General features: G+C 37.0%; 2 protein-coding genes across 11 annotated transcripts in view; one reads left to right on the forward strand and one right to left on the reverse strand.

Moving 5' to 3' along the window:
* Positions 1-488: 488 nt before the first annotated feature.
* CHP1 (calcineurin like EF-hand protein 1) lies at positions 489-18153 on the reverse strand. The gene is made up of 7 exons (XM_014058026.2): positions 17966-18153; positions 10532-10604; positions 6655-6735; positions 5651-5778; positions 4971-5032; positions 3452-3574; positions 489-1998 (listed from the first exon to the last, which is right to left on the reverse strand). The coding sequence occupies exons 1-7, from the start codon at positions 18030-18032 to the stop codon at positions 1945-1947; spliced, it is 588 nt and encodes a 195-aa protein (XP_013913501.1). The 5' UTR covers positions 18033-18153; the 3' UTR covers positions 489-1944.
* Positions 18154-18237: 84 nt separating this feature from the next.
* The window catches only part of EXD1 (exonuclease 3'-5' domain containing 1), a 30853-nt gene continuing 21256 nt past the window's right edge, over positions 18238-27834 (forward strand). For 2 of the 10 annotated variants that reach the window (XM_014058018.2, XM_087722515.1), the window contains exons 1-3: positions 18238-18389; positions 23342-23473; positions 26204-26373. In XM_014058018.2, the coding sequence (XP_013913493.2) occupies positions 26241-26373 (133 nt within the window). In that variant the 5' untranslated portion in view covers positions 18238-18389; positions 23342-23473; positions 26204-26240. Of the gene's footprint in view, positions 18390-18881; positions 19340-22874; positions 23474-26203; positions 26374-27834 lie in introns of those variants that run through there. The other 8 variants (XM_014058021.2, XM_014058022.2, XM_087722488.1 and 5 more) reach the window with 8 other exon arrangements.

Genomic DNA, 27834 nt, shown 5'->3' on the forward strand with positions numbered 1-27834 from the left:
TCATAAAGGCAAGTACAGAGGCACTTCTCTCTCACTCTGGAATATGGAGCGAGTCTCCATCCCTCACCGCACCCTTACCTTCTCAGGCCAGGTGAGGAGTGACTGGGAGGGGAGGGGCCAGCCAGTGGTGGATCTGCTGACAGAGCTGCAGCAGAGGGCCAAAAGAGCCGCATGCTGCTCCAGAGCTACATGTTGCCGACCCCTGACTTAGTGACTTTGAAGTTATAGTGATCTTATGATCCAGTTCAGGAGTAACAACAGCTGCTAACACTCTTGCAGTCACATGACTGCACTTTGCTTGGGAACCCACTTGCCTTTACCACCAGTTGTAGCATTCTGTAGTAGAGTGGCTGCAATTTCTTTTTTGTCAGTTTCTGGCAAAATTGAAATTAAATTCTTAAATTCTTTTGAAAAAGAATTTAAAAAAAAATCAAATAAGAATATATCATTCAATCTTCAAAATAATCTACTTACATTTGAGAAAGAAAGACTCTAGATTTAAGGTTTTATTTATGGATTGTTGATGAATACAATAGATTTTACAAGGAACAACATTAGATTACAAGTACACAGACATAGGAAGAAAGTGTATTTGAAAATATGTACATTTCATCCATAAAATTCTGTATCTTGGTATTATATTCTTTTCTTTATAAAATGTTTGTAAATCAAGATACTTTTCTTTGAGAGAAATTGTTGTTATTGTTCCCTTGATGTTTTCCTTACTACAATTATTGATCTGCAAAAGCATTAATTTCTCTTTTGCAACATAAGTAAAATAGTATTTCAGAAAGATCATTGAATTATAGAAGATTTAGGTAAATTAAATACAATTGCATTTGACATTATAGGAAACAGGAACCTTTGCACAGTGCTTCTTACTAGAATTTTGCAAAAAAATATATAACTTTTTTTACTCAAATTATTTGATAATTAATGCTATTACTTTACTATAATAAAGGTAACCGACCTAGAGAATTTATTACTTTATTTTATATATTGTATTGTATTCATTTTAATTCTCTGATTTTGTATTTAGATTTTGGAAATATGTTGTCGAATGTTTATACAGGTGCAAAAAAAAAATAACAGATGTTCCTATAAACATTACTGTTTCTGCTGAATTCTCAATTCTGAGCTTTTACAATTTTTTTTGGCTGAAAAGCCAAACAATTCAATAGGCTCATGCAGCATAATCAGTATGAATAAAGACAGTAGCACAAAGATGACTTCCATTACATTTATACTGTAGAAATATACTGCAAATATTTCTTTAACAACAAATAATAAAAAGCACAAGTATTTTAGATCAAATACATTCACAAAAAGCAGTTAAGAGAGAGAGACAACAGAAAAGCTTTCTATTCAATAGTCTATACTAGTGAAGTACATTGCAAATTACACTCTTGGCAGGTGTCCGACTTTCCTTTGGACAAATTAATAACATTTGACACATTTGGAAGGCTGTAAGCATTCTAGCCATTGGCCTTGTTATTCTTACTTTTTAAAAGTTTTAAAGACACTGACAAACATCTATTTAAATGAAATCAAGGGGGGAGAGGCAGTTGGTGCTCTTACAACATATAATACTATTAAACCAGGCATTTTTGTTTGAACGGTTCTCAGCTCTTCAGTGGAATTTGCCCTCTTTTTCATTAGTAGTGTGTAAAATGTTACAGATCACAGTACATGAGGATAAATCAATTTATGGTCGGGAAATCATTCAAGAGCTGAGGAAGAGGCCATGTCACTGCTTAATTTCCAGGCTGCACTGCAGCCACGTTCCTTTGTTCTGATGCAGAAGGAATGCTCTTATTGATGGACAAACTAGGAAAAGTTTGAAGACATACCTCACATGCACCAATAGCAACACTCAGGAGTAAAGGGAGTAAAATAAGCTGTATTTTTTTAAATATTAGGATAACACAAACTGTCCTTGTTTCATCAGTGAAGAAATCGGATACTCATTTTTTGTTCTACATCCACTTTTTCCAAAACCTGTAAAAAAAGAACACAGAATATTCCAGTTTCATTTCATTTGGTTTAATCTTGCTATTCTACAGAGTGATCCTTATATTTTTCTCACTGGAAATATTTCTTATGCTCTGCATAAATGTATGTACTTTTTTAGTCTCAATTAGAGGCACAACAAATTTATCCAATCTGTCCACAAGAGAGTTCATTGGATCCCAAAGAGTAGCTGGAAAAAATAACTCATTGCTTTTTGACAGCTCAGGAGGATCAGGACTGGCCTGAATTTTCAGGGAATTTTATTTTGAAGAAGCAGACAGCCTGAAAGGCTGAACCCATGGTCTCTGCAAATTGTGCTTTTTTGGCACCCAGAATTCATAGTCAATATCCCATCTAAATCCCCTTCTAAATCATCCAGAAAAAGACTGCTATACTAAATGTTTTTGGTATGGAAATATGCCTTAGTTAACTAGCTATGATTTCTTTATATATTTTTTCTATATTTCTTGTGCTATTGATATCCACCTTGAGCTATAGGAAATAGGCAGTATACAAAAATAAATAAAGAATAATATAAATGTGGCCAAATATTAATAGTATGTGGGGGGAAAACAATCTGGACAACCTTTAAAGGAAAATGTTCTTCCGACTGTTATAAAACAGAACGGCAGATATATTCTTAACACTTGAGCAAACAGATTTATTGATCTGAAAGGCTAAAAGGCCCCGCAGCTGCGCCCACGGTTCCACTCTCAGCGTGAAGAACAACTTCCAATCCTGGTGATCTTACTAACCAATCAGTCTAGGGAATAAAACTAATTTTCTTTCAACTCTGAGCTGAGCGTTCAAGAAAACCAGTCCTGCGAGCTGAGACTGAATTGAAAGACTGAGGACAGTTACCAGGGAGGCGTGTCTTCAGAATTTCAATTTAGCCAATCAGCTAGCAGGCTAGAATTGTGACCCGTCAAAACCACGTTCCACAAAAGCGTGGTCGACGAAATCGCGTATGTGACGTCATCACAACGCGACGAAAAAGATCGAAAAATTGAAATAAAAATTAAATTACAGCAAGCCGATTCACATAAAGGTTAGGGTTAGGGTTAGGGTTAGGTTAAGGGTTAGGGTTAGGTTTAGAGCGTTAGCGTTACGTTTAGCGTTAGGTTAAGGGCTAGCGTTACGTTTTTCGTTAGGTTAAAGGTTAGGTTTAGGTTTAGGGTTAGGTTAAGGGTTAGGTTTAGGGTTAGGTTTGGGGGGGTTAGGGTAAGGTTTTCGCTTTATTTTTACATTTTTCGATCTTTTCCGTCGCGCTGTGATGACGTCACATACGCGCTTTCGTCGACCGCGATTTTGTCGTCCGCGGTTTTGTGGTGGAACCGGCTAGAATAACCATCCTAGACTCTCGGGCGATACTAGGGAGAATGGCAGATATATTCTTAACCCTTGAGCAAACAGATTTACTGAATTGAAAGTTGTCACTGACTTTTACAAACTCTGCAAAGGAGATTGCACTGTCACCATCTTGATCAGCTTCCTGGATTGTTCTATCAGCAATACTACCAAGTTGTTCATCAGAGATATTTACACCAACCATCATCCGCAAGACCTGTAATAGACAAAAGTTCAAGGAAAATGAGAAAGTAGTTTTTGTTTTACATTCAAACTATTAGAAAGACGCTATCAATCTCATCGCTTGGAAGTCCACCCACCACCCATTTAAATACATAAATTTAAGTAGAACATGAAAACCTCATTTCTAGATGAAAGGACATCAGCCCACATCAATTTGATACCATCAATAGAATTCGGTATTTCAAAGATAAGTTATTAAAGAGATATTGTTGTCTTGACAATTCAATCAAAGTAATATTTATACATTTTCCAATGCCTGGACACAATTCTCAAAAGTAGTTAGTGTAGGCACAATGAATGAAGTGGGTAATTTGCATTTCTCATTAGTTAAACCACCCTAGCTACAGCAGATGGGAATTAGCATATCTAGAAGGTCGCACATTATTCATAACATATAGAAATGGATTTCAACCAAAGACTTATCCAGAAAGAATAATTAGTTGAAACCTTTCACCTAAGAATTAACTATGCAAAATCTTTAGAACAGTTTCAGAAAAATGAAGCAAATTCAAAACCACAGAGAATTACAAAATCAAAATTATAAACATGACTTTACCAGACTAGAAATGTGAGAAGGAATACCTACAGAAACAAAAGGTAGATAGAACCCAACTACTTAATGACCATTTGAACCAGAGGTGGGTTCCTACCAGTTCACACCTATTTGGTAGAACCGGTTCGTCAAATCTACCGAACTGGTTAGAAGAGGTTCCACCAGTGGACCCAGAAAGCAGGCCACACCTATAGAAGAGGTTCCAAAAATGTTTGAAACCCACCACTGATTTGAACCGTGATGGATTAAAAAACAGTTACCTACAACCCATCCTCAAAATTACACTGGTGACTGGTTATATCAGATGAGTGCATTTTGGTTGTTTAGCAACCAGCTCATATTATTTACAATTGGTTGCATCATCTCACAGCTAAATGACTGCCATTTGTGATGTTTTTCCTGTTTTCTGGCATCCATTGGATATGTTAGATTCACTTAATGACTGAGTGGTTTAATTAACAACCACAGTGAAATAGTTACTGACCATCATAAAAACAATCATAAAATCAAGTCAGGTTACATGGTAACAACGGCAATAACTTATGACCAAAATTTCAGGCTCAGTTGTGATTGCAAATTGAGGACTATCTTTATGTACGTAGTATTTTTTTTCCTATTGGCTCTACTATAATATGCACAACCACATTGAAACATTAATATAGAAATGCCCAACTGATAAATGTTCTATGTTTAGTTACATTCAATCTTATCCATTAAAAATGATAACTTACAGATACAAAAAAAAATTAAAGGATAAAATAAGAATATAACTTCAATCAGTTTAAAGTAATTTATAGATTATGCAATCTTATGCTACCTGAAGAAGTTCCTCTCGAGAAATTTTATCATCTTTATCCAAGTCATATAATCGAAAAGCAACTAGAAAATGAAATGAAACAAAATTAGCATCTTTGCTACATCTGTCATATACAAAGCACATCACATAGTCAATACGGATTCAGACCAATAGACAGAACCATAATAGAAAGGCATTCTTTTAATCTTTAGATGTTGCTAATGGACATTGCATCTATGTAAACGCAATAATGAATATAAATCTATATTTCTCCAATGACAATTTATATGTAATTTACATTATTAAATGTCAGCATAATTTTATAAACATCCATTTACAGGGTGGTTATATAAACCTTCAATGAAATCTTCAAAAGGAAGATTTCAGATTTCAGAATAAATTAAGTTGCTGAATTACAGTAAAAGTTTAATAAATGCCCAATATTTATGTTGATTCTAATGAAATAGATATCAACCACTTCCTTTGCAATTTTGATAAGGTTTTCAATTTATTTACTATACTTTGTAATACAGTAATATTCTTCAGTGCATAATATTAAAGTATAGAGTAAATAAATTGTACAGTACTCTATACTAAATTAGTATATAGACTAAAGAAAGCATGGCAAATCTTTAAACGAAATCCATGAAGTAGAATACAAACAATGCAGTTCACATGAATTTCCATTAAAAATGTCTTACAGTGCAATTTGTTGCTCCGGCTATTAAGAGGTTCTGGCCCATTCTGGTCTTTGCTTTTTTCATTATCTTCAATAGGTCGGAAGTGGGCCAAAGTTCTCATGAATCCACGGAAATTCACCTGATCTTCTCTACATGTATATAATACCAATTGTTAGATTATTTTAACAATGCTTCAAATAAATATGAATAATGAATTATTGCTATTTTTTGTGTAACATTGACTAGAAATTCAAGGTAAGTTCTTGTTCAACCAAACACTGCAGTGAACTGCTATAGCAAATCTCTTCCTCTCTCTTAATCAGGAGGATAGTCTTAATTAGCAAATAGTCAAGGTTTCATCACCTAGTTACATGTTTCCTTCTCCTACCACATGGATGTTCAAAAGCTGTTCCAAAATATCTTCCTAACTCTCTGGAATAGATATTGAGGAGAGGTGGTATTCAGCAGGTTCTGACTAGTTCTGGAGAACCGGTAGCGGAAAATTTGAGCAATTCGGAGAACCGGTAAATATCACCTCTGACTGGCCTCGTCCCCATCTATTCTCTACCTCCCGTGTCCCAGTTGATCGGGAGGGAATGGAGCTTTTACAGTATCCTTCTGCCATGCCCACCAAGCCACGCCCACAAAACCAGTAGTAAAAATAATTTAAATCCCACCCACTGATATTGAGGGCACATAGGGAAGTCTTATAGATCAACAATATATTACCAAACAGGGACAAAATGCTACATTTTACAAATGCTACCTTATTTGTATTTTGCAATTTATGATCTTAACAGAAATCTCAAGTATCAGGCTATATTTAACTGTTGCTTCTTTCAAGAATATGCAATTGGCAGCAGTTGAAGATTACAGACACTTTTGATTTGAATTTAATCCAGGCGATATTGAAGATCAAATCTTTAATCTGAAACTTTACAGATTAGCATTAAAGAATATCTATCTAGATATATTCTACTAGCATTCTCATGGAATAAACTGAACTCAGATAACATAAAACTTACCCTTCTGGAAAAAAGGCATTGATAATCCTATCCCCCAATGGGTTAATAGCAAGTTCTGGAATGCGTTGAAAGTCTTCACGGCTACAATATCAAATAAATAAATATCAGTTCTTAACCAATGTAATTGAAATTATCCATTTAATTGTGTATATATGTTTAGTACTTTAGTACATCTAAACATATCTAAATGTACAATCTGTATCCCACTCAACTGTGCAAAATTAACTAATTTAACTCTATTTATTTATTGGTTTGTTATTCAATTTCTACAGTTATTTGTCTCAAATAGGTGATTCTTGGTGGTTTACGAAAACCAGAAATTACAGTACAACAATATTAGAATCTAACATATTATATATTATCATATATTATATATTATAAAACATTATTGTAATATATTGTAGGAAGTTAGCACCCACCCCTTTCCTAGAAGAATGAAATATTCTAGAAAATATTAAAAAGGCAGAATATTATATTTCCCTGGATGAGAAATGGAGAAACCTGTTTTTTAGACAGGAAGCAGACTCACTCTTAATAGCCCCCACCCTCCTCAATAGCCCACAGCAGATGTCAGCACTTAAGAGATAAAAGAGATAGTGTGGGTCTATTCATAAGCAAATGTCCTCACAAGATCCAACAAAGGTAGTAGGATTAGCCCTCTACCCATCTAGCAACAGAACTCACCACAAGGTACCTTGGGGAGATTACATCACCCAGCAAGATTCAACCAAGCTCGAGACTCAAGACACACACTCTCTCTCGCAACCCATGTGGTCCTGTCCACCACTAAACCATCTTTCCAAGTAGTCTCCATGTTTCCAGTGTCTTTCTTCCCACTTAGAACTGAACCCAGATGGACATTTCTTCCAACAATATAATATGTAAAAGCTTCCTCCACTAACGTTTTATTCTTTTTTGTTCAGATTCAGGTTTTAAAATTTAAACAGAGGATATCTATCTGTTGTATGTTTTACAGCCGAGCTTTAAGTTGAACATTAACCTCATGTTAACCACACTTTTTAAAAAATCTATTTTTGTCATTGTCAATCACCTTTAAACATGCCATTTTATTCATGAGGGGAATATTATTTACCAGGAATGTTAACTAGAAAATCTGCACGTCATAAAAGTAAATGAATACTGAAATGCTAGTCTTATTTTAATTAAACCTCCTTATACTGGTTTAGGTTGGAACTTACAGGAAATGTTCATTTCTTCCGCTTATATGCAATAGCAATACTATCAAGTAAGCTCTACCCAAGAATAATTATCTTTTGAAGCAGTCTTGAATATTTAGTTTGGGTTGCTGAGCTCTCATTCAGAACAAATCACATACCATATATTTAACAAATCAGCCTGCCAAACTACAGTTAAACATTTTCATTTTTATTTTATTTGCAGAGGTGTAAATCAACAGATTGATCTACCATACTATGCAATTAGAAAAATATGTCTTTCCATTTCAAGCGAACATTCTTGTTCTCGTAATATCACCTTGCTTTTCTCTTGTCTAAATACTTTACTTTCTAAAGTGTGACCACAGAGTAAGTCAAATGTAGACACCAAGTGCACAGTTACAACTATGAAGTTACCCACACATTTTCCTATTACAGTATGTAAAACAAGTGTGTGAAGACAGAAGAAAAAAAGGGATAGAAACATGTCATAGTTGTGTGTTGTGGCACAGCAGGAGCCATTGGAGCTGCCACCAGACTCCGACAGTGAGTGGCCCTATGAGTCGGCTCTGCAGGATGTGGAGGACCCTGGACAGGGTTCTGACTCCGAGCAGGGAGGCTGGTTGGCCACCAGGAAGCGCCTGAGCCTTGGACCAGTGGGGAGGAGACAAGGGAGTGTGAGCCTGAGGTCAACAGTGAGTTGTTCCTGGATGCCCGGCACCGAAGAGCTAATGGGCGTAAGGAACAGTTGCGCAGTTACAGGAGATAATTGCACTCAGCTGGTGGTCATTAGGGTCCTCTCCAGACTATAAAAGGACTATTTGTGCACACGCGCCTCTTGCAGAAGTCAACGCAGGAATGAATGTTGGAGAACATTTTTGTGAGCTTGGCAGGCTGGATTGCTGCCAGGCCTTATCTGTACTGGATTGCTGCCCAAGCTTGTCTGTGCCGGTTTGCTGCCAAGGACCTGTCTGTCTGTTAATAAATTACATAAAGTATCTTTGGCTCGGAGTGTGCTTTGGTGTGGAACGAGGGGTGTCAGAACAGTTGTGCATGATTTTTATCTGACTTTAGGGACACTCATAAAGAAATCAGATGCCTACAATGGATGGATGGATGGATAGAATTGCACAAAATCTTTCCATATTGTGTTTATAATTAACTAAATAATATATTCTATAAACATGAAGAAAAATAAAAAATTAGGGATAACACTAGGAAACCTGAAGAGATACTTTGCTATTTTATAACTATCATTAATACCATATTTGGCATAATGGGGACTAAGGAGAAGGCAGATATCAACTTCTTAAGGTAAAAGGAAAAGAACTATGTATCTACTGTGATCAGGATGAAGAAGCAAAAGAAAGTAGTACTTAGTTTAAATTAGATATTTTATATAAAAGAATGCTCAATAAATAAATAATAGACAAGTATGTCCATTAGTAAACCATTTCCCAATACATATTACACATAAAATATTTCAAAGGCAGCAACATTTTAAGTATTAATATAGTAATATAATCTACTTTATTTTCAAGTAACCAACCTAAAGGAACAAGCAGTCAAGGAACATACTGCAGAGTAGCACTTGATAAACCAATCATGAAAGCCCTGGAAAAGTTGCTGTAATATGTACAGTACCTACGAAGATTAGAATTCTGCAAGCAATAGTACTCCTTATGACACTTCATGGAATTGAAAGTGTCAAGTGCAAGGAACCAAAACAACACCGTGTGCTGATCAAAGTTGAATCTTTACTGTTGCTCACCTACTTACCAGAATCTCAAGAGACTGACTGTATTCTCTTGGGACTAACCAGATAAGAGTTTCGGGAATTCTGGGGGAGATGAGGTTTGTGTCATTTTCTGCTACACAAGAACGCTAAGCTAGCCCTCTCTCTGGCTGGACATTTTACTACATAAAGTTGGACTTTGAAGATGCAGGATGGAAAGAATACAGGTAGCCCTCGACTTACAACAGTTTGTTTAGTGACTGTTCAAAGTTACAACACACTTGAAAAAGTGAATTATGACCATTTTTCACATTTATCACTGTTGCAACATCGCCATAGTCCTGTGATTTACATTTGCATGCTTGACAACTGATTCACATGTATGACAACTGCAGTGTCATGGGATCATGGGATCCCCTTCTGCAAACTTCTGACAAGCAAAGCCAATGGAGAAACCAGATTCACTTAACAACTGTGTTACTAATTTAACGACAGCAATGAGGTCCTAAAATGGGGCAAAACTCACTTAACAAATTTTTCACTTTACAGTATACATTTTGGGCTCAATTGTGGTCGTAAGCTGAGGACTACCTGCATCAATGCTTTTGAAGACATCTCCTAAGAATACCATGGACAGCCAACAAAATGTAACAAATGGATCACTGAACAAATCACTCAAGGCACAAATAACCAGGTTCAATTTATGATAATTTAGACACCTTACGCAAAGGTTTCACTCTTTGGAAAAAACTCTAATGCTGGGAAAGATGAACAGAAAAACAGCAGTAGCAAGCTGGAGGAGTGGATTCTGTCATCGTGGCAATATATACAACATGTAATGCCTGAAGACCAGGTTAGGGATAGATCATAATGAAGAAAATCTGAACCAGGGAGAAGAATTTGGGGAAGAAATGGCAAAGATCATTTGCATAATTAGAAAGTTAAGAGAATAACTAAAAGTACTTACCTTAGGGTACCATTCTCTCCTTTGTCCAGGCTAGTAAACCGACTGTATAGACGAGTAATCTGACTATGAGAAACTGAAGGGGGGGGGGGGGAGAAATAAGGCTTAAATTAAACATAAATACCAACAATTGATCGAATAAAGTTATTTTACAGCAGTTCAAAACTTGGATTTTGTAATATTATTTAACAAACAAATCTTAAAATTGCTCTCGCAGAACATAAAGCTAATGAATTTACTTTAGATGTTACGTACTTTAAAAAAACATGTTTGCAATCCACGTTTGAAAGCATTATTATCTATGCAAATTGGGAAATGCTATGATTCCTAATATTTTCTTCACTCTTCCTGTCCTGAAAAGCACAGAACTCAAAATATATTCTCCCTTCCTTACCTGCTATATTGATTTGAAAATGGCACCTTTGGCTTAGTTTTATTCCTTATCAAAGGAACTCTGTTGAAGATACCACACTGCTTTCTTTCATGCAGTTTACACAAAAGGACTGCAGCCTTTCCTTAAACCAATCACTGCTGCCCAGAAACAATTGTTGTTTGCTATGCATAAACATTGGTAAATAAAATAATGAAGAAGCAATTGTTCAACGAACAGAAGGCTACTAGAATTTCAGAAAGTGTTTTGTTAGTGCTGCCGCTGCAAGACGGAGGAGTGAAGCTGCCCCCCGCACTGGTTTACCTCAGGGCCCGCACAATCAGGCCACCCATGCCCCTATACCTGCCTCGCCATGGCTCCAGCAACCCTGCCCAGCAGGACACCGTGTAATCACCAGCCCACTTCGGCTTGTGTAGCTGTTTCCAGGTGCCCCATTTTGGGCTTGGAAGACCACCTGCACCAACCTAAAAGCCAAAACAGTGTGTGGGGATGCTGCGCAAGGCCACCACACATCCTATTTTGGGCCCGGAAAGCCTCCTGCATCAACCTGGAAGCCAAACATGGGTGAGGGGGACAACATGTACGGGGCACTCGCATTAGAATTTGGGGTTGCACGCACATGCACGTGCATTCATGTTCACACTTTGGGCACTCGGCACTAAAAAGGATAACCATCACTGATCTAAGACTTTGCCCTGACAATATTCCTCTAATTCAAATTATCAGGTAAGAGGTAGCTGAAGTCAGACTATACAAATAATAGTCTGGTATTAATGGTATAGTAGAAATAATTATGGTATAATAGAAACATTCAAAGGAAGGCTTCTATTACTAAAGGAATAGCATTATCTCCATTCCATGAACACTCCATTCATTTTCTCTGTTTTGTCTAATCAAAAAATAAATTTGTAGAATTCAAAATATCTACGCATAATATAAAGCAAGTAAGCAACCATTGCGTGCCAATTTGAAAAATGATTGCCAGGTCCATAGATTTATGCCAATAAAGAGTTGCTATGCATTTCTTTGCAGAATGCCTGTGCGAAATCAAATGAACAGGAGTAGCTCTCACATTGACTAAGTAATGACTTTCAAGTACTAGCAGCTTAGGTACTTGTTAAATTATTGTCCTGGTTTTTGGTTTAAGTAGTAGAAGTTCTGACAGTTCCAGATGAATGTAACATTAAATGTATTAAGGAAGCCAAAAGGGTGCTTACAGGAAATCCACAAAACACAACACACTTGTTCATTCATTCATATTTTTCTTTGATTTACTTTATTTATTAAATTTATATGCCACCCTTCTCCCAGTTTTTATACTGAGATATTGTTTCTGATCCACGAGGCAATATATTTCCATACTGGGTGAAATACTTAAATAATTTTAATTATGTTGTAGTTTTATATCACACTTTTTATCTAGGAGATCAAAAAGATGTACATATGTAGAAGGAATGGAGAATGGCCTTGAAGGACAGAAGGAAGAGCCACTACCAAAGGCAACAGTCAGTTAAGAGGGCCTCCAGGCTCATGCCAAGAAATGAGCATGAGTAAATGTCTCACAGACCTCTCCCTAATTAACATGAAGATAAAAGGAGGGGGAAGCACAATCAGATTTGCAAGATTTTCTTACTATAGATGTTACAATAAAAGTAGTCCTGTGTGTCATTTCAAATACATCTATTTATTTCACAAATTTATATATGGTATATATAACTGAATATGTCTTTCATTGGCATAAAATGATGAAAATTATATAAAAAGTATTAAAACAAACAAATATATATATTCTAGGCTTCCCATATTTTAAGGGCTTTCTATAAGGCCAGCCAGGGTGGTGGCTAATGTCACCTTGGAGGGAATGACAACATTTTAAAATAATATATATATTATTTATATATTGATTTTAATACTAATACTCCTTCTTCCACCTATGATCCCCACAACAATAACCCTGTGTTGGGCTGAGAGAGAAAATGACTGCTTCAAAGTCACCCAGCCAGACTTTATGACTAAAATGGGACTAAATCTCATAGTCTCCTGGTTTTTAGCCTGGTGCCCTCAACCACTAGACAAAGTGATATTCCTTTGTCTAATTTTATCACCACAATAATCACTCTATAAGCACTGTGTGAACTCTTGTCCTGAGCCATAACTTTTTAACCTTGGATCTCATAATGTAGAAAATTTATTTCCTCCTGACCTTGAATATAGAATTAGGAATTTTTATGTAATAATACTGGTCAAGTATTCAATGATCAACCATTATGCCAAGATCCCTTACCTGTATCTTGGTATTACTTATCCGGTCTCTAGTTTCAGACTGTTAATGAAAAGACTACAATCCAATTTCCTAAATTTTCTTGGTCATTTTCTGTTGTAGTGAAAAATGCTAACTTCATTTAAAAATTAAAATGAAGAAATAATAAATCAGCCATGAGTTGGATTTTTTATTGCATAACAACCCAATGTGTCACATCTTTTGATGAGACTGCAAAATCTTCTAAAAATCCAAAGTTCACAGTGTTTCCTAATCTGCTGTTAATGTATTTGTACCGATTTAGCCTACTTTTAATTTATCTCTACTGATTTAGTATCCCTATGATTACTAAAGTAGATTTTTTAATCTTGAAATATACTAAACAGTTTCCAAGGATTACTCTAACATTTGCTGTAGTTAAAACCTGGAGAAAAGAGGCGTAAAGTACACAAGCAGTCAATTGTTGACAGACTTATCACCTGCACAACCAGGAAGTTCAGCATCTTAACTGAGAAAATTGAATTGTCTGCTGTGAACTTTTGTACCATAATGAGATTATTTAGCATTCTTTTCCCCAACGACTCCTATTGCAATAGGTCTCTGAGAGCGGGTTTAGAAGAGAAGACTTGAGGAGGAGGAAAATAGTATGAAAATTAGTTTGTGTGAGCAGGTGAAGCAGGAATTAAGACTAAAAAAGGTAAAGTCTAATTAGCTGTTCTGAAACAAGATCAACACTGAAACAGCTGCAAATACAAACTGAGTCCATAGGGAAATCCCTGAAAATATTACTCCTTACCCCATTATCAATTAAGCAAGAGGTACATTCACTTCAACAAACACCAAAGTATCATTTATTGATTCTTTTTTGTTTTTGATAACCTAAGTACAGTAACAGAGAATTTTCCGTTTATATACCTCAGGACAGAGGCTGGTATCAGTCTTTATTATACAAGGACACTATTGACTTGTAAATCATTATTTTGAGTTCTAATATTTTTATGACAAAGCAACTCTATACTACTCAGTCTCTGTAAGCTAGCTGTCATCATTGATATTTAATAACCAAGATAGTATTTCACTTAATTATCAAGAGACTTCAACTACCAAGAAATACAAATTGTAGGTCTCAAGTTAGAACTAATAGTTGGAATAAAAATCTGTATTAAAAACACCTTTGTCTAATTCAGTATGGCAGTTTTTACATGAAAGTACTTGATCGGCTTCTCTAACATATAGAACTGTATCAAACCAAACACACACACACATGCCCAAAACACTGAACATTTGTAAGTAACCTCAAACTATATAACTCGTCTTTCCTCTATTAGAAAATGGCATTGCCTAATAAACCCCACTCTTTTTGAGAACAGACAATCCACATTAGGACCCAACTCTTCCACAAAACTACTAGGAGGCCCCAGGCAACTTGCTCTTTTAGCTTTAATTCCTTAACTATAAAAATGAAAATACAATGTTATCAGGTTGTTCATCTTTATAAGATAAAGGCTGCAGCATATTAAATTGTTAAAACTATGATAAAACCTCTTATTGCATTCATACAATTAGGGGAGGATTGAGAGAAACAACAATTCCAAAGACAGACAGACAGACAGACAGACACACACACACCAATAGCATGCATGCATTTTACATATATAAAAACAGAGATTCCTAAAGTAATAGATCTAATTCTATGGAGGAGAAATAGAAATGAAAGAATATGTAAGATTAATGTATTGTATGTATGATTAAAATATAATTTGTCTATGGTATTTACTTTCTAGAATGTACTTACAGAACTATTCTATTAGACTTGATTATAAATTATTACAACCTTGCATATAATTTAACAAAAAGCACTTCATATATCAATTTTAAATTCAGCTCTATGATTATTCATTATTTTAAAAAGCTCAGGATATCACGGTGACAAATAATGCTCTTAACAAAGGTTAAAATATGCACAAAAGAAGCAGAATCTATTCTTAATTATTAACTAATGAATCAATGAAATAATGGGAGTGAATTATTCTCCTCCCAATATGCTCCATTATCACTACACCAAACAGAACTATTTTTAAAAGGTTCATCAGTGCTTATAATAAACCAGCATAGAAATCCTAACAAAAAGTTGAAATAATTTGAATATTTATTCAATGTTACAAATTAAGCAAAATGATTCTTGAACCATGAAAAATCCTGAAGTGACAGTAATTCAGCAATGGGAGCTATGTTCATACATTTTATTTTAAATAGGCTGCTATTTGTATGTCAAAACAGGCCAATTTTAAAAACTTTCCAGAATTGTTCCTATGGCATTATATTCCTTTATTCTAAAATGACCGGATGAGTAACTAAATTGCTATATTTGCTTGAATAACACAATAAAGACTTGAAAACACAACACCTAATAGAAAAGGCCTACTTTTTTGTTAAACGTAAGTTAAATATTCTTTGGCTGCAATGGGAGTACTTTTTATAGTAGTATGAGGGTGTGGGGGTGTTCATATAAACATAATTTGGCATCTGTTTAACAAAGGGCTCATCCTCATGTCCTCTTAACTACAGCATAAATATATATTGTAAAAAAATTACTTGTCCTCATGATGCTGTCTTCCTTTCATTCCCAGACCACAGATGAAGCAGCTTAAAATCATACTTAATTATTCCAATTTTAAAGTTGTGTTTTCTTATTTTTCTCAACTCTGTTTTTTGCTATAGGCACTACATGGAAAACTTCAATGACAATGTGCTTGGACAAATTTGTTAAAGCTAAGATCTGCCCAGCTCTTATGAGTTACCTAATCCTGCTGTAACCTTGCCCCCTTTCTTTATCCTGTCTCCTAATTTTATTTTGGCTTGCAAAGAGACTGGACACCTGACTTCTGTGACGGCATCTGTACATGTGACAGATTCTTTCCAAGCATTTGTGGGATCTCACACAAGATCTTTATATACACTAATGTAATCCTCTTTTTAAAAAAGTTAGATCTGTGTTTACAAAACAGAACTTTGAGAGAACACAATGTCTGTTTCGCACATAAAATCATTTTAATCACAACTTTGTTGTTGTTTTATCACCACAAGTTTCATATGGGGAGGGTTGAAAGAGTGGAAATGTCTGACAGCCAGCCCCTTCTGCGTTCCGGGCTCCTCACATCAGAAGACAAAAAGAACATGGAAGCATTGTGATACCAACGTGCTGCAGCATTCTTTTAGCTTACTATTATTGCATCAGATCTTTCCCTTATTTGCTCTGGGATAGGAAGGCTTCCCCGCTCCTCCCCATTGCTTGGAACCAAGGCCAAAAATCCAAAGCAATCACTGATAGATTGGATTTACCGAGAGGAAAAGGTGGCATTGCTTGGAGATTGTCGAATATTCATGTTCTCATTGGTTATTCCTGCCTTCCTGTTCTGCGCACTTTAAGTTGCTGGGAATGCTCAATTTACAAAATCACCTGGGCACCTTTATACAGGACATTTACCTTTTCTCATGATACTCTTTTTTTCATATCAATTTGCCCTTGGCTTCCCGGTCCTCCTCACCCAATTCCCACATTTACAACCTTCTCAAACAGTTCCAATTCCTTCTTAGGGGGCTTATCATCTTTTCCAGAACGGTACTAATTCTTTCATTCTTATGCTTCCATCAGCCCTGTCTCTGGTCTCTTGGCTTTATCTTTCAGGAGCCCATCTTCAGACATGGTCTGATAACAAGCCCCAGGCAAGAAGAGAGGCTGCTGTGAGCCAGGAGCGACAGAAGAATTCCCTCCTGCTTTGCTTGTGAGCCTTTACCTCGCACCTGTGACCTGCCAGCTAAGCTATTTTTGGGCACAGGTGTAGTGTGCTCTTTTCAAGCCTTACTTACCTTTAGAATTGATTTGACTGAAACTTTACACAGGTTCAAAATATTCCCATGCCTAGGGCCTGGTAATTGGCAGGGCTCTCTAACTTTAATAGGTGTGAAACTCACCTTTTAAAACCCTCACCTACACTTGCACAATCCTGCTCCTCTCCCTGTTAAGGAAAGTGCTCGGCGATTGTTTTTCCCTACAGGCAGGGGAGGCAAAACAGGAAATGAAGCAAGAGGAGTCCACCTATTGGTTTTCTTAACTTGCTCTACATTAAAATAGACAGGACAGTCCCATTCAGGAGGCCCTACCTTACCCATGAAACAAACTAGGGAATGACCACTAGAGCCACCAATTCCCTGCCGGCATAGCTTTTTCTGCCGACTCAAGAACCGGGGACGCATTTTAACGCGGCCAGATACTTCGCCTTCTCCTAAGTGTTGTAAAACATAATCGTTTCCCCAAATGACAAATTCTCTCGGTGTCCTGTGACCGGATATAAGGCATATAGGAAGACACTTCGTAATTCCATGAGCCAGGATTTTTTTTCGGGGGGGGGGGATGCTCTGGGTCGAGCCGACACGGACGACCGATACCAGCCTTCGTAGAGCAAAGCCCGTAGAGTAGGGAGCGAGAGAGACAGCTGGGTGGTCCCGCATTTAGCCCAAGGTGACCCGGAGACCCGAGGAAGGGCTTCGAGCCGAGGGATGGACATGACCGGGAGAAATCACAGCGCCACCTCAGCGCTCAATCCGGCCCCTCAATCGTCCGGGGAGGCGAAAAGGGCTCGTTCGTCCCGTTCGTGCCGGGGCAACGAAAGCTATTCAGCCAAGAAAGGAAAGAGAATTCGCCCGGTCAGAATCCCAAAGGCGAAGGTCAGCGTTCTGCCTCTGACGACGTTGCCGCCGCTCATCGTTTCTAATCGGTACTCACAGCCCGTCTCCTTCTTGATCTCCTCGATCTCCTCGTCCCTAAGCAGCGTAGACGCCCGAGAGCCCATCGCAGCCGCTTCACGACCCGTCAAAGGGAAGCTCCAGTCGCTTGGCCTAGAGCCGGCGCCGGGACCAATCAGCTGCGCGGACGTCGCGCGAGCTCTCGGCTATGCAACTGACAGGAACGCGCGACGCCCTTTCCCCCACCCTCCTCTTTATCATCCACCGCTTCCCCGCCCACTTCCCGCCCCGCCTCTCTACCGTTGCTTCTGCGCAGAGGGAGATGCTCGCGTTTCGGGTCGTTGTTCTCCGTCTCACCCTCGAGCTCCGTTCTGGCGTCATCGCGCGAGCGATTCTCTCACCCTTGTCCCCGAAAACTACGGAGTACGGAGCACAGCGCCGGTTATACGTCCCTTAGGTCTTAGGTCAAGTTGGCTTTGACCCCTTTAAACGATTATATTGGGGGTTTTCCTTGGCTCCTAATGTGGTGATATGCGGTTTTTTTTATTACTGTGTCCTTCTCCTTACAGTACAGGATAGTATTGTGATGATTGTAGTTGCGGGCTCTTAAAGCATTTTTATGGTTGTCCGCTTTATTCCGGCGGCCTATGTGCTGCCGGCAAAAATGCAGTATATGGCTTGTCCATATATGTTTCCGGGCGTGAAGGGGAAAAAATCAACTTTGGTGGTGTAATTTATGTCCTAGATGAACTTGCTTTCTAAAAAAGCAGGCTAAAGGTTTTCCTAAACCTTGTTAAGTATTTAGGGGGAATTACTTTCAGCTTTAATAAGAGTCTTTGGCAATCTTTATTGACAGCCAGATGGTTTTAGTGACATTGGGCTAATAAGTGGCAGACTATGAGTTCTAGTTCTACCAATGGCATAAAGACAGCTGGGTCACTCTGGCCCAGTCCCTCCCTCCCTCCCTCCCTGTTTAGTGTAGGTAGTCCTCAACTGGAGTAGCTATAATAGTAAACAATCTTGTAAATGAATGCATCAGGTCCTTTATTACTGCATCTGATAGAGGGATGATGATCCAAATAAACAGTACCCCAGTAAATATGAATGTTATGCAAGTTTACGCTCCCACAGCTGACAGTGATGAGGAAGATTTAGAGAAGTTCTATGAAGATATAAGCAGTGTACTGAAAACCCTAAAAAGTAATGATATCACAATACTCATGGGGGACTTCAATGCAAAAGTGGGTGAAAGAAGTGATGCTCCTGTAGTTGGAAATTTTGGCTTAGGAACCAGAAATACAGATTTGAAGACTTCTGCAAGGAACATAGGCAATATGTGATGAATACTTTTTTTAAGTTACCAAAAAGACGCCTCTACACTTGGAGATCACTGCCAGATACACAAAATAATATAGTAAGGAACAAAATTGACTATTTTACCATTTAAAAAGGTTTAGAAACTCAGTAAAATCAGCAAAGACATACCCAGGTGCAGATGTACCATCCGATCATAATCTACTACTTGCCAAAGTCCAGCTGAAAACAATAAAGATGAGAAACCCAAATCCTCCTAAACCAAAAATTGATAGTAACTTCATCATTAATCATGGAGATAAGATAAAAGAAGAGCTAGAAATTCATTTAAGAGAAACCAATAAGCTAAATAATGAAGATGTAGAAGTAAATAAAAACAAATTTAAAATGCAATAATAGAGGTAAACTCAAAACAGAGAGATATACCATAAGAAACAACACTAGATGATGGATGAAATTCTTCATCTCATGGATGAAAGACACTCTTTTAAAAATAAAAACAAAGAATACAATGCATTGCAGAAAACAATTAGAAGAAAAATTCGACTGGCAAAAGAAAAGTGATTCGCAGAGATGCAAAGAAATAGAAGAGACAGAACGTATTCATGATAATTTTGTGAATTATAAAAAGTGAAAGAAGCAGCAGTTGTCTACAAAAACCAACAACTTGGTTGACAAGGAGGGGGAAATCATCTTGTATGAAAAACTAAAAAGATGGAAGAAATATATTGAAGAACTTTTTGAGGACACGGGATGATATTGATATAGGAAGTATAACAACTGGACCAAATATTACTGTGGAGGTTGACTACGCAATAAAAATAGCAAAAACAAGAAAAGCCACAGGACCTGATGATTTCCCAGTAGAAATTTTTAAACTGCTAGAAGACAATGGGAAGAAAATTTTACTGGAGCTCTTCAGTCAAATATATGAAACAGGAAAGATACCAAATGATTAGCTAAAGTCAACCTTTGTGACAGTCTCCCTAAAAAATGAATGCAAAGAAGTATACCGAATAAGCTTAATGAGTCATGCCCTGAAAAAACAGAATTCAAAAGAATTCACATAAGAATATACTACAAAATTGAGGAATGTCTAAGTAATACACAATTTAGTTTCAGAAACAATCTTGGTACGTGAGATGCCCTATTCAGCATTCAAGTTCTTGTACAGAATATTTTGGACATGTGATGCGACATCCAGAAAAATACAGCATTCCTCACTTAATCCTCCAGGGAAAGATTGAAGGCAAATGAGGTCCAGGCAGAAGAAGAACATCATGGCTTCAAAACCTAAGGTTTGGACAAAACTCGGCAGCACTTTTTCATGCGGCTGCTGACAAAAATAGGATTGCAAACATCTGATGATGGATATGGCACAAGAAAAAGAAGTCGTCCTCAACTTGAAACAATTTGCTAGTGACTGTTCAATGTTACAACAGCAGTGAAAAAAGTGACATGGCCATTTTTCACACTTTACGATTGTTACAGCATTCCTATTGTCATGTGATCTTGGCAACAGACTCATATTTATGATGGCTGCAGTGTCCTGGGTTCATGTGATCATCTTTTATGACCTTCTGACAACCAATGGTGAAACCAGAATCACTTAACCATGTTACTAAGTTAACAAGTGCAGTGATTCACTTAATTGTGGCGAGAATGGTTGTATAATGGGGCAAAACTCACTTAACTCTCTTGTTTAGCAACAGAAATTCTGGGCTCAATTATGGTCATAAATCAATGACTACCTGTACCTTTTCCTTTTGAAACTGGATGCAGGCCAGTGGTAGGTTTCAAAATTTTTCTCTTCCAGTTTTGTGGGTGTGGCTAGGTGTGGAGGTCATGTAATTGAGTGGCATGGCCAACTTGACATCACTCATGGCCACGGACATTCAATCATATGACCCCCCCCCACCTAGCCACGCCTACAGAAAAAGGTAGGGATTTTTTTTGAATTTCTACCTATCTACCTGCATTGTTAGGTAAGCTCCCCATTAGGAGAGCGAGTACGTTCAGCGAAGCGTTGTGAGAGTTGTGTTGGAGAACACACAAACCAGCGTACAGTGACACTACAGTTTAAATAGGCTTTTACTTTCATGGAAATAGAGGTATCAGAGTCCATCAAATGGTCCATGTCATACACGGATAAGACAGTCAGTCATAAATGTCTTTCAGTTAAGGGATAATCCAAATAAGATAATCCAGTATCATATAATCAGTTCATTATTCAAGGTTTGCTAGCAGTTGCAAAACTTACAATAGCTCACAGCACTCAGATCAGATCAGCCCAGCATCTAACGAAACAGAGAGCTAACAGTCATTCTGGCTCCCTCTTATGGCCGATAGAGGGAAAACAGCAACTAATCACATTTTACAGTATGATTTAAAGAAACAGGTACAATATTGTTACATGATTTATATATTGCCAACCCAACTGTTAGATTATATTCCTAACATTCTCCCCTTCGGTAGGACAATATATAAATCTTACAATCTTAATCTGTATATTCCTAACATGCATGCCGTCCTGCCCTCCATTCACCAGTCGCACATGTCCCTCTGTTTCAGCAGACCTGGCCCTAGCCCCGCTTCCTCCCCTAGCACCGCCTCTTTCTTCAGGCTGCTTACCTTCCTCCCATGGCAGCTGGTCCGGACTCCAGAAGGCAAGCTGAACTCTGGTAGTTTTTGGCGGCCTCCAGCCAGCCTCCGGAGCCACAAAGCGGTTCTCAAAGAGGTGGTGGCTGGTCACAGGCCACTAGAAACTACCAGAGGTTGACCAAAAAGCTGCTGCCGTCGCCACCCTGTTCTTCGTGCTGGCCGCGCATGTGCAGCCCATTGTCTGTTGAGCAGGTTAGCAAGGTTTTTAGCAGGTGAGGTAACATCAGAGCATGTGAGTGAGATTTGCTGATAAGCTACTATATACAGTATCATTATTCCCCATGTTCTAATGATGTTACCTAGCTCAGTAATGAAACATCTATGGCAGGTGTGTCAAATTCAGTTTCATTGAGGCCTGCATCAGGATTGTGTTTGACCTTGGGGAGCGGAGTAGGCATGGCCAGGTTGGGTGTGGCCAGCTCACCATCACTTGTGTCGGAGGCGCTTATGGTCTGAGCGCTCTGCCAGAGAAAACAGACTTCCAAGCTTCGTTTTCGGTTGGCAGAAGCACGTGGGCCATCTTTTGCTGTTTCCAGGGCAGCCCTGTGGGCCAGATCTAAGCACCTCACAGGGCAGATCCAGCCCCCGGGTCTTGAGTTTGACACCCCTGATCTATGGGAAAGCAGCCAAACTTGAAAAACATCAAGAACAAACTTGTGTTACCTATGTTTTGTACTATTAGAAAGACAGAACTATAGGTTGCATGGAATGAACTTTAGAATTTAGGACCCATACCTATTTATTTATTAAGTTCTTAGATAATTTATTTGTCTTTTAGCACTATTTGACATTTGAAATGTAGAATACAGTAAATGGAATAGCAACCATGGTACTTTTTAAAAATTTTGTATTTTTTTCCCAGGAAGTTTTAGAAATGTCTGCATTAAATAGTAACTTCCAATAATAGCACTGTTTTCTGACAAAATGTTCTTAAGAATAGATCTAGGGATCCTTTTCATGGCTTACTTTTATACACATTTGAAAGCTTTGCCTACATGTATCTGTTTTAATTTATTTTATATATGCGATACAAAACATCTAAGTAAGTTAGATGTATGCTTTGTATCTTTTGTGACTTAACTATTATTGATTTGATAAAGTATCCTACTTTTTGTTTTATTTTTTTGTTTTGGTTTTATAGTAAATATGTACAGTATACACATACACACCCAGTATACATACATACATTTATATATATATATTTAAATTGAGTCCAGATGAGAGACTTGTACTCTTGTAGCTCAGCCTTACTGTGTAAAGTTCTATATTTTGGGTTTTTTGGTGTCTTTACATTTTTTACTGTTTTATTTTCTAGTTTCAGAGCAGTAGTTGTGTCCCAAAAAAACCCTACCATTTAAATTGACCAGGTTTTTAAGTCAAAAGAAAACACTGAAAAATCAACAACTTCGTGTTTTGAAAGATGGTTTCTCATTGTTTACAGAACTGATTTAAATGGAATGGCAAACCTTTGGGAAAAAAAATAGACCATCCATAAAGTTAACTATCTTTCAGGCCTGCCTGAGGGATCAAGAAACTAGCTACACTGGTTGAATTAGATGTTCTGCATGTATATGTAAGTTTTAAAATCTAGGGGAGAGATCTACTTATGTTGAAAAATTCAGAGATAATCATGATGCTGCTTTTCATGGTAATTGAGTTAGATGTGATAACATTGCTTAAACGTTTAATTCTATTAAGTGGGAAGAATTGGTCTGAGTTTCTGTAGAAGATTTATCTCTCCATTTTTAAGGTATACTCAAATTTTCTATGATAACATAGTTCAAATATTTTTAGCTTTTTATCTTTTAGATATTTTATTAGTGGCTTTAAATGAAGAGGGAAACATGTTTTACTAATCAACATCAAATTATGCAATTACAGATTGCCAAAAAAAGGCAATATGTATAATAACTTTTATATGTTGTTGTTTACTTGGAACTTTGAAGCATCATGAACTTAAAAAGAAAACTAAACACGTAAAAGCGACTCATACTCAGTTATATTTATCAACTTCAGACTTGAGTTTTCATAAATGCTGTGGCCTAACTTGAGTCTTGAAAGTTGTGCTCTCTGCGGCTTCTTAAACCCCATATCTGTGGGATTTAAATATATAATAATAGTGAATTTTTGGAAAATATAAATTCATATTCTCAGTTTGTAATATTTAGTGTTAAATTTGAAAAGAAAGCTGTGAAGCAGCTGATTGCCATATAGGAAACTCTGAAGAGAAAGAAACAAGGCACCAGAGGAAGAACGCAAAGTCTTTTCAGGAACCAAAGAGGACAGGGGCAGTGTAAATAATAGAATTGGTACCAACAAATGAGAGAGACATTGCATGACGGTCTATTTTCACCATTTCTTCAGCTGAAGGGGTGATGAATGTCTGGTCTTCATTTTAGCTTATATAGATATGAGAAGCAACCATATTTTGTTTCTTTGAATAAGCGGTATAGAATAAAATAACAGTCTATAAACAAAATAGAGTAGTGTGTGTGTGTGTTGCTTATAGTATACTATTGTACTGTACTGTATTGCTTACAGTATATTGTCTATCTATCTCTCTGTGTCTTGAACAGCGCAGTATATTACAGTATAGTCTATAAACAGTATGTATGTATATTCTACAAATAGTCTAGACGAGAGTAACAATATATTAAGTTTGCTTCTGATTCATAGAATGCAAATCTAGATGCAGCCCAGAATAGTGAAAAATGAAGACAAGCAAAGCAGTAGGGAAGCGAAGAGGGAAATGCTCATTGAGAAGGAAGAAGAGGACTCTGCTGCCTACTTCATCCATATTGAGAGCCAATAATAAGGCAACACTGCCAGAAGCTATTTGGCACTGTCAAGGAAGGTTTCCTCCTTGGGATATCAACATAAAAGGAGTATTTATGAGTACAATGAATTTGGACAGTGAACTGGACTTAGTCCATGTGCTGATAGTTTTCTACCCCAGTAACAGGGAAAAGAGAGAATAGATTAATTTATAAACCATAGTATCTTTACAGACTGATCTCCCTCCCTCCCTCCCTCCCTCCCTCCCTCTCTCCCTCTCTCTCTCTCTCTCTCTCTCTCTCTCTCTCTCTCTCTCTCTCTCTCTCTCTCTCGTGTGTGTGTGTGTGTGTGTGTGTGTGTGTGTGTGTGTTCTACTGTATTGCCCATTTATTTATGAAATCTAAATGCTGCTCATCTCATAATCCAAATGACACTGGGCAGTTTACAAATGCAAACCATAAAACCATTTCAAAAAAGACATAATTAAAAGCAAAATTAAAACACTGAAAAACAGAATAAAAATGAGGTTACAAAGATGAGTTAAAAACCACCAACTACCTCACCTCACCCAGGTTGTATACCACTATTAATTTCCTATGCCAATTTGCAGAGCCAGGTCTTCATCTTCTTCCAGAAGGTCAAAAGAATGGGGGCCAACCTCATCTCTGTGGGCAAGATATTCCGTAGGCAGGTACAGTTGCAGAGAAAGCTCTGTCAATTGAAATTCTTTAATGAGTGGAGTCCATGACATGTCCTCACTGCCTCAGTGGGACAGGTCGATGTAATTGGGGTAAGACAGTTCTTCAAGTAACCACCTTATGCCAGAATTTTAAAGGTGATAACTAACACCTTGAATTGGACCTGGAAGCAAAACAGCACTGGCGAGGCATAAAACAATGATTAAACAGCTATCATCACCTAATTTGAAGAAGTAGTTTGCTAATATACTATATGGCATTTCTTAACATTTAAAATAGTCTTTTCAACAGGGGTAAATAATTTGAGACTGGAAATCCAATTGTAAGTTGTTATGGCTCTAAGTCAAGATAATTAGATTTCTAGTCCCAAGTTATAAATTGAATACCTGTATATTGGTTTGTTTCTAGCTCAGACAAAGCACATGTCCAGGAACTCATATTTTTTGTTAAAAATCGAAGACATTGGCTTTTCTTAAATAATGAAATTGGTTTTTTTCCCAATTATCCTGGATCTATAATCATTATCATATGAACCTAGATTTTTTACTTCGGCTGTATCATTCATTGAGGATTTATTTGAGTAGCCTTTTCTATTTTTATAATGAATTTTGTATGCAAGATCATTCCAGGTCACTTATTAGTCTGCATTTCTATGATTGTTTAATTATGTGGGCTTGTGATTAATTAGAAGCCAGACAATGTATAATTTATTTCTAAGTGATTAAACTTTATGTTTCACTGAGAAAAGGTTTTAATTTTATAATCTACTTAATGTATTTTTATATACTTCTATAAATTACAAAAGATTTATCTTTTGTTGTTGTTTTTAGACTGAATGCCCAATTCCTCTGAGAGAAAAAAACCATAATGGATCCTAGCTGTGATTACCACTTTCTTCACCGTGTTTTGGGGAAAACTGTACACATCACATTGAAATGTGGCATATTCCAGGGGATATTGCAACATGTGGATTCCAGTCAGTGTATCTTTCTAAACAGAGGTATTGCTGCTCTTTTTAAATTCAGTGCATTTATACTGAAGATTGTAGTGGGGTTTGATTCATTTTCCCTACCAACATGACTAATTTCTAAATAATAAGGTATTATTCTAGATTGTTTTGTGGAATAAAAACATAATTTGATCACAGATTATCAAAAAGCTGAAGTATTAAAATATATTTGAAATTACATCTCCCCACCCCATCGCTGAATTCCCAACATTAGTGTCTCATTTTTCAAAACATTTGATTTAATGTTATTTCTTAAAGATCAAGCTCCAAACATTTTTCTCTAAAATTTGTTTAAAAGTTCAAATCTGGATTGGCTGTGAAAGTCAAAAATGCTGGACTGAATTGCAACTTCAATTTAGAGAAACTTGAAATTTGAGAAGGAAATGAATAACTCCAGTACTCGAAGCTCTCATACTTGTGGTGTGAGTTCTTGGCAGATATAGTAGCAAAGCAACATTCCTCTCTTTTCTTAATAATTTGTTAGCTGTAATTTTTATGAACATTTGATGTAGGATAATCAGCAAAAGAATTTGATGAATTATGATCAAGCTTATTCTTCCTAACAGGGGAGTTGGACTTGAAATATTGGACAACCTTAAACACCAACAAGCTGAAAAGTTAGCTTTGTTAATCTTTTGTAGCATAACCCATCTATGATCAACCAAAATAAGTTACATGAACTTCTAGAAACTTCTCAGTGCTAAATAGTTATTACGGTCTCCTAGTATTGTCACTAACTCAAATACTTTGGCCACCTAATGAGAAGGAAGGACTCACTGGAGAAGAACCTAATGCTGGGAATAATTGAGAGCAAAAGAAGAAGGGGTGACAGAGAATGAGGTGGCTCGCCAGAGTCACTGAAGCAGTCAGCATGAGCTTAATTGGACTCCTGAGGATGGTAGAGGATAGAAAGGCCTGGAGGAACGTTGTCTGTGGGGTCACAATGGGTCAGACATGACTTCGCAACTAAGAACAACAACAACAAAGTATTGTCACTAATTCGTCCATCAAATGTGTTTCTTTATATTAGCAACATTCCATCATTGTAATACATCTCCCTCAATGCTAACACGTTAGTAATAGTTACCCTTCTGGGTCCATTGAAAATTTCTCCCTGCATCTGACTGTTATCGGCCTGATTACATTCAAATAACTCCTTACTTAATGTTCATTAATGCTTCATAATATAATTCATTTAATTATTTAAAATGTTCATATCAGTTTTTTCAAGTTACACTTTTGTAACTCACTATGATAAATTTATTAGTGGCACATTGGAGTGCAAATGGCTTGAGATTTCTTTCTATATTTCACATATTAATCCTTAGTCAATATGTATCTTGTGCAAGAGTAAGTAAATAAGTCATTACTATGTACTTGTAAGACTGAATTTCAACAGAACCTAAGAAACAAAATATACTCAGATTTTAAATTGCAGAAAGAGGCTAATAT

This window comes from Thamnophis sirtalis, unplaced genomic scaffold (assembly GCF_051295495.1).
Source record: "Thamnophis sirtalis isolate CommonGarterSnake01/CBP01778 unplaced genomic scaffold, rThaSir2_p1.2 scaffold_1, whole genome shotgun sequence".
Taxonomy (NCBI): Eukaryota; Metazoa; Chordata; class Lepidosauria; order Squamata; family Natricidae; genus Thamnophis; species Thamnophis sirtalis.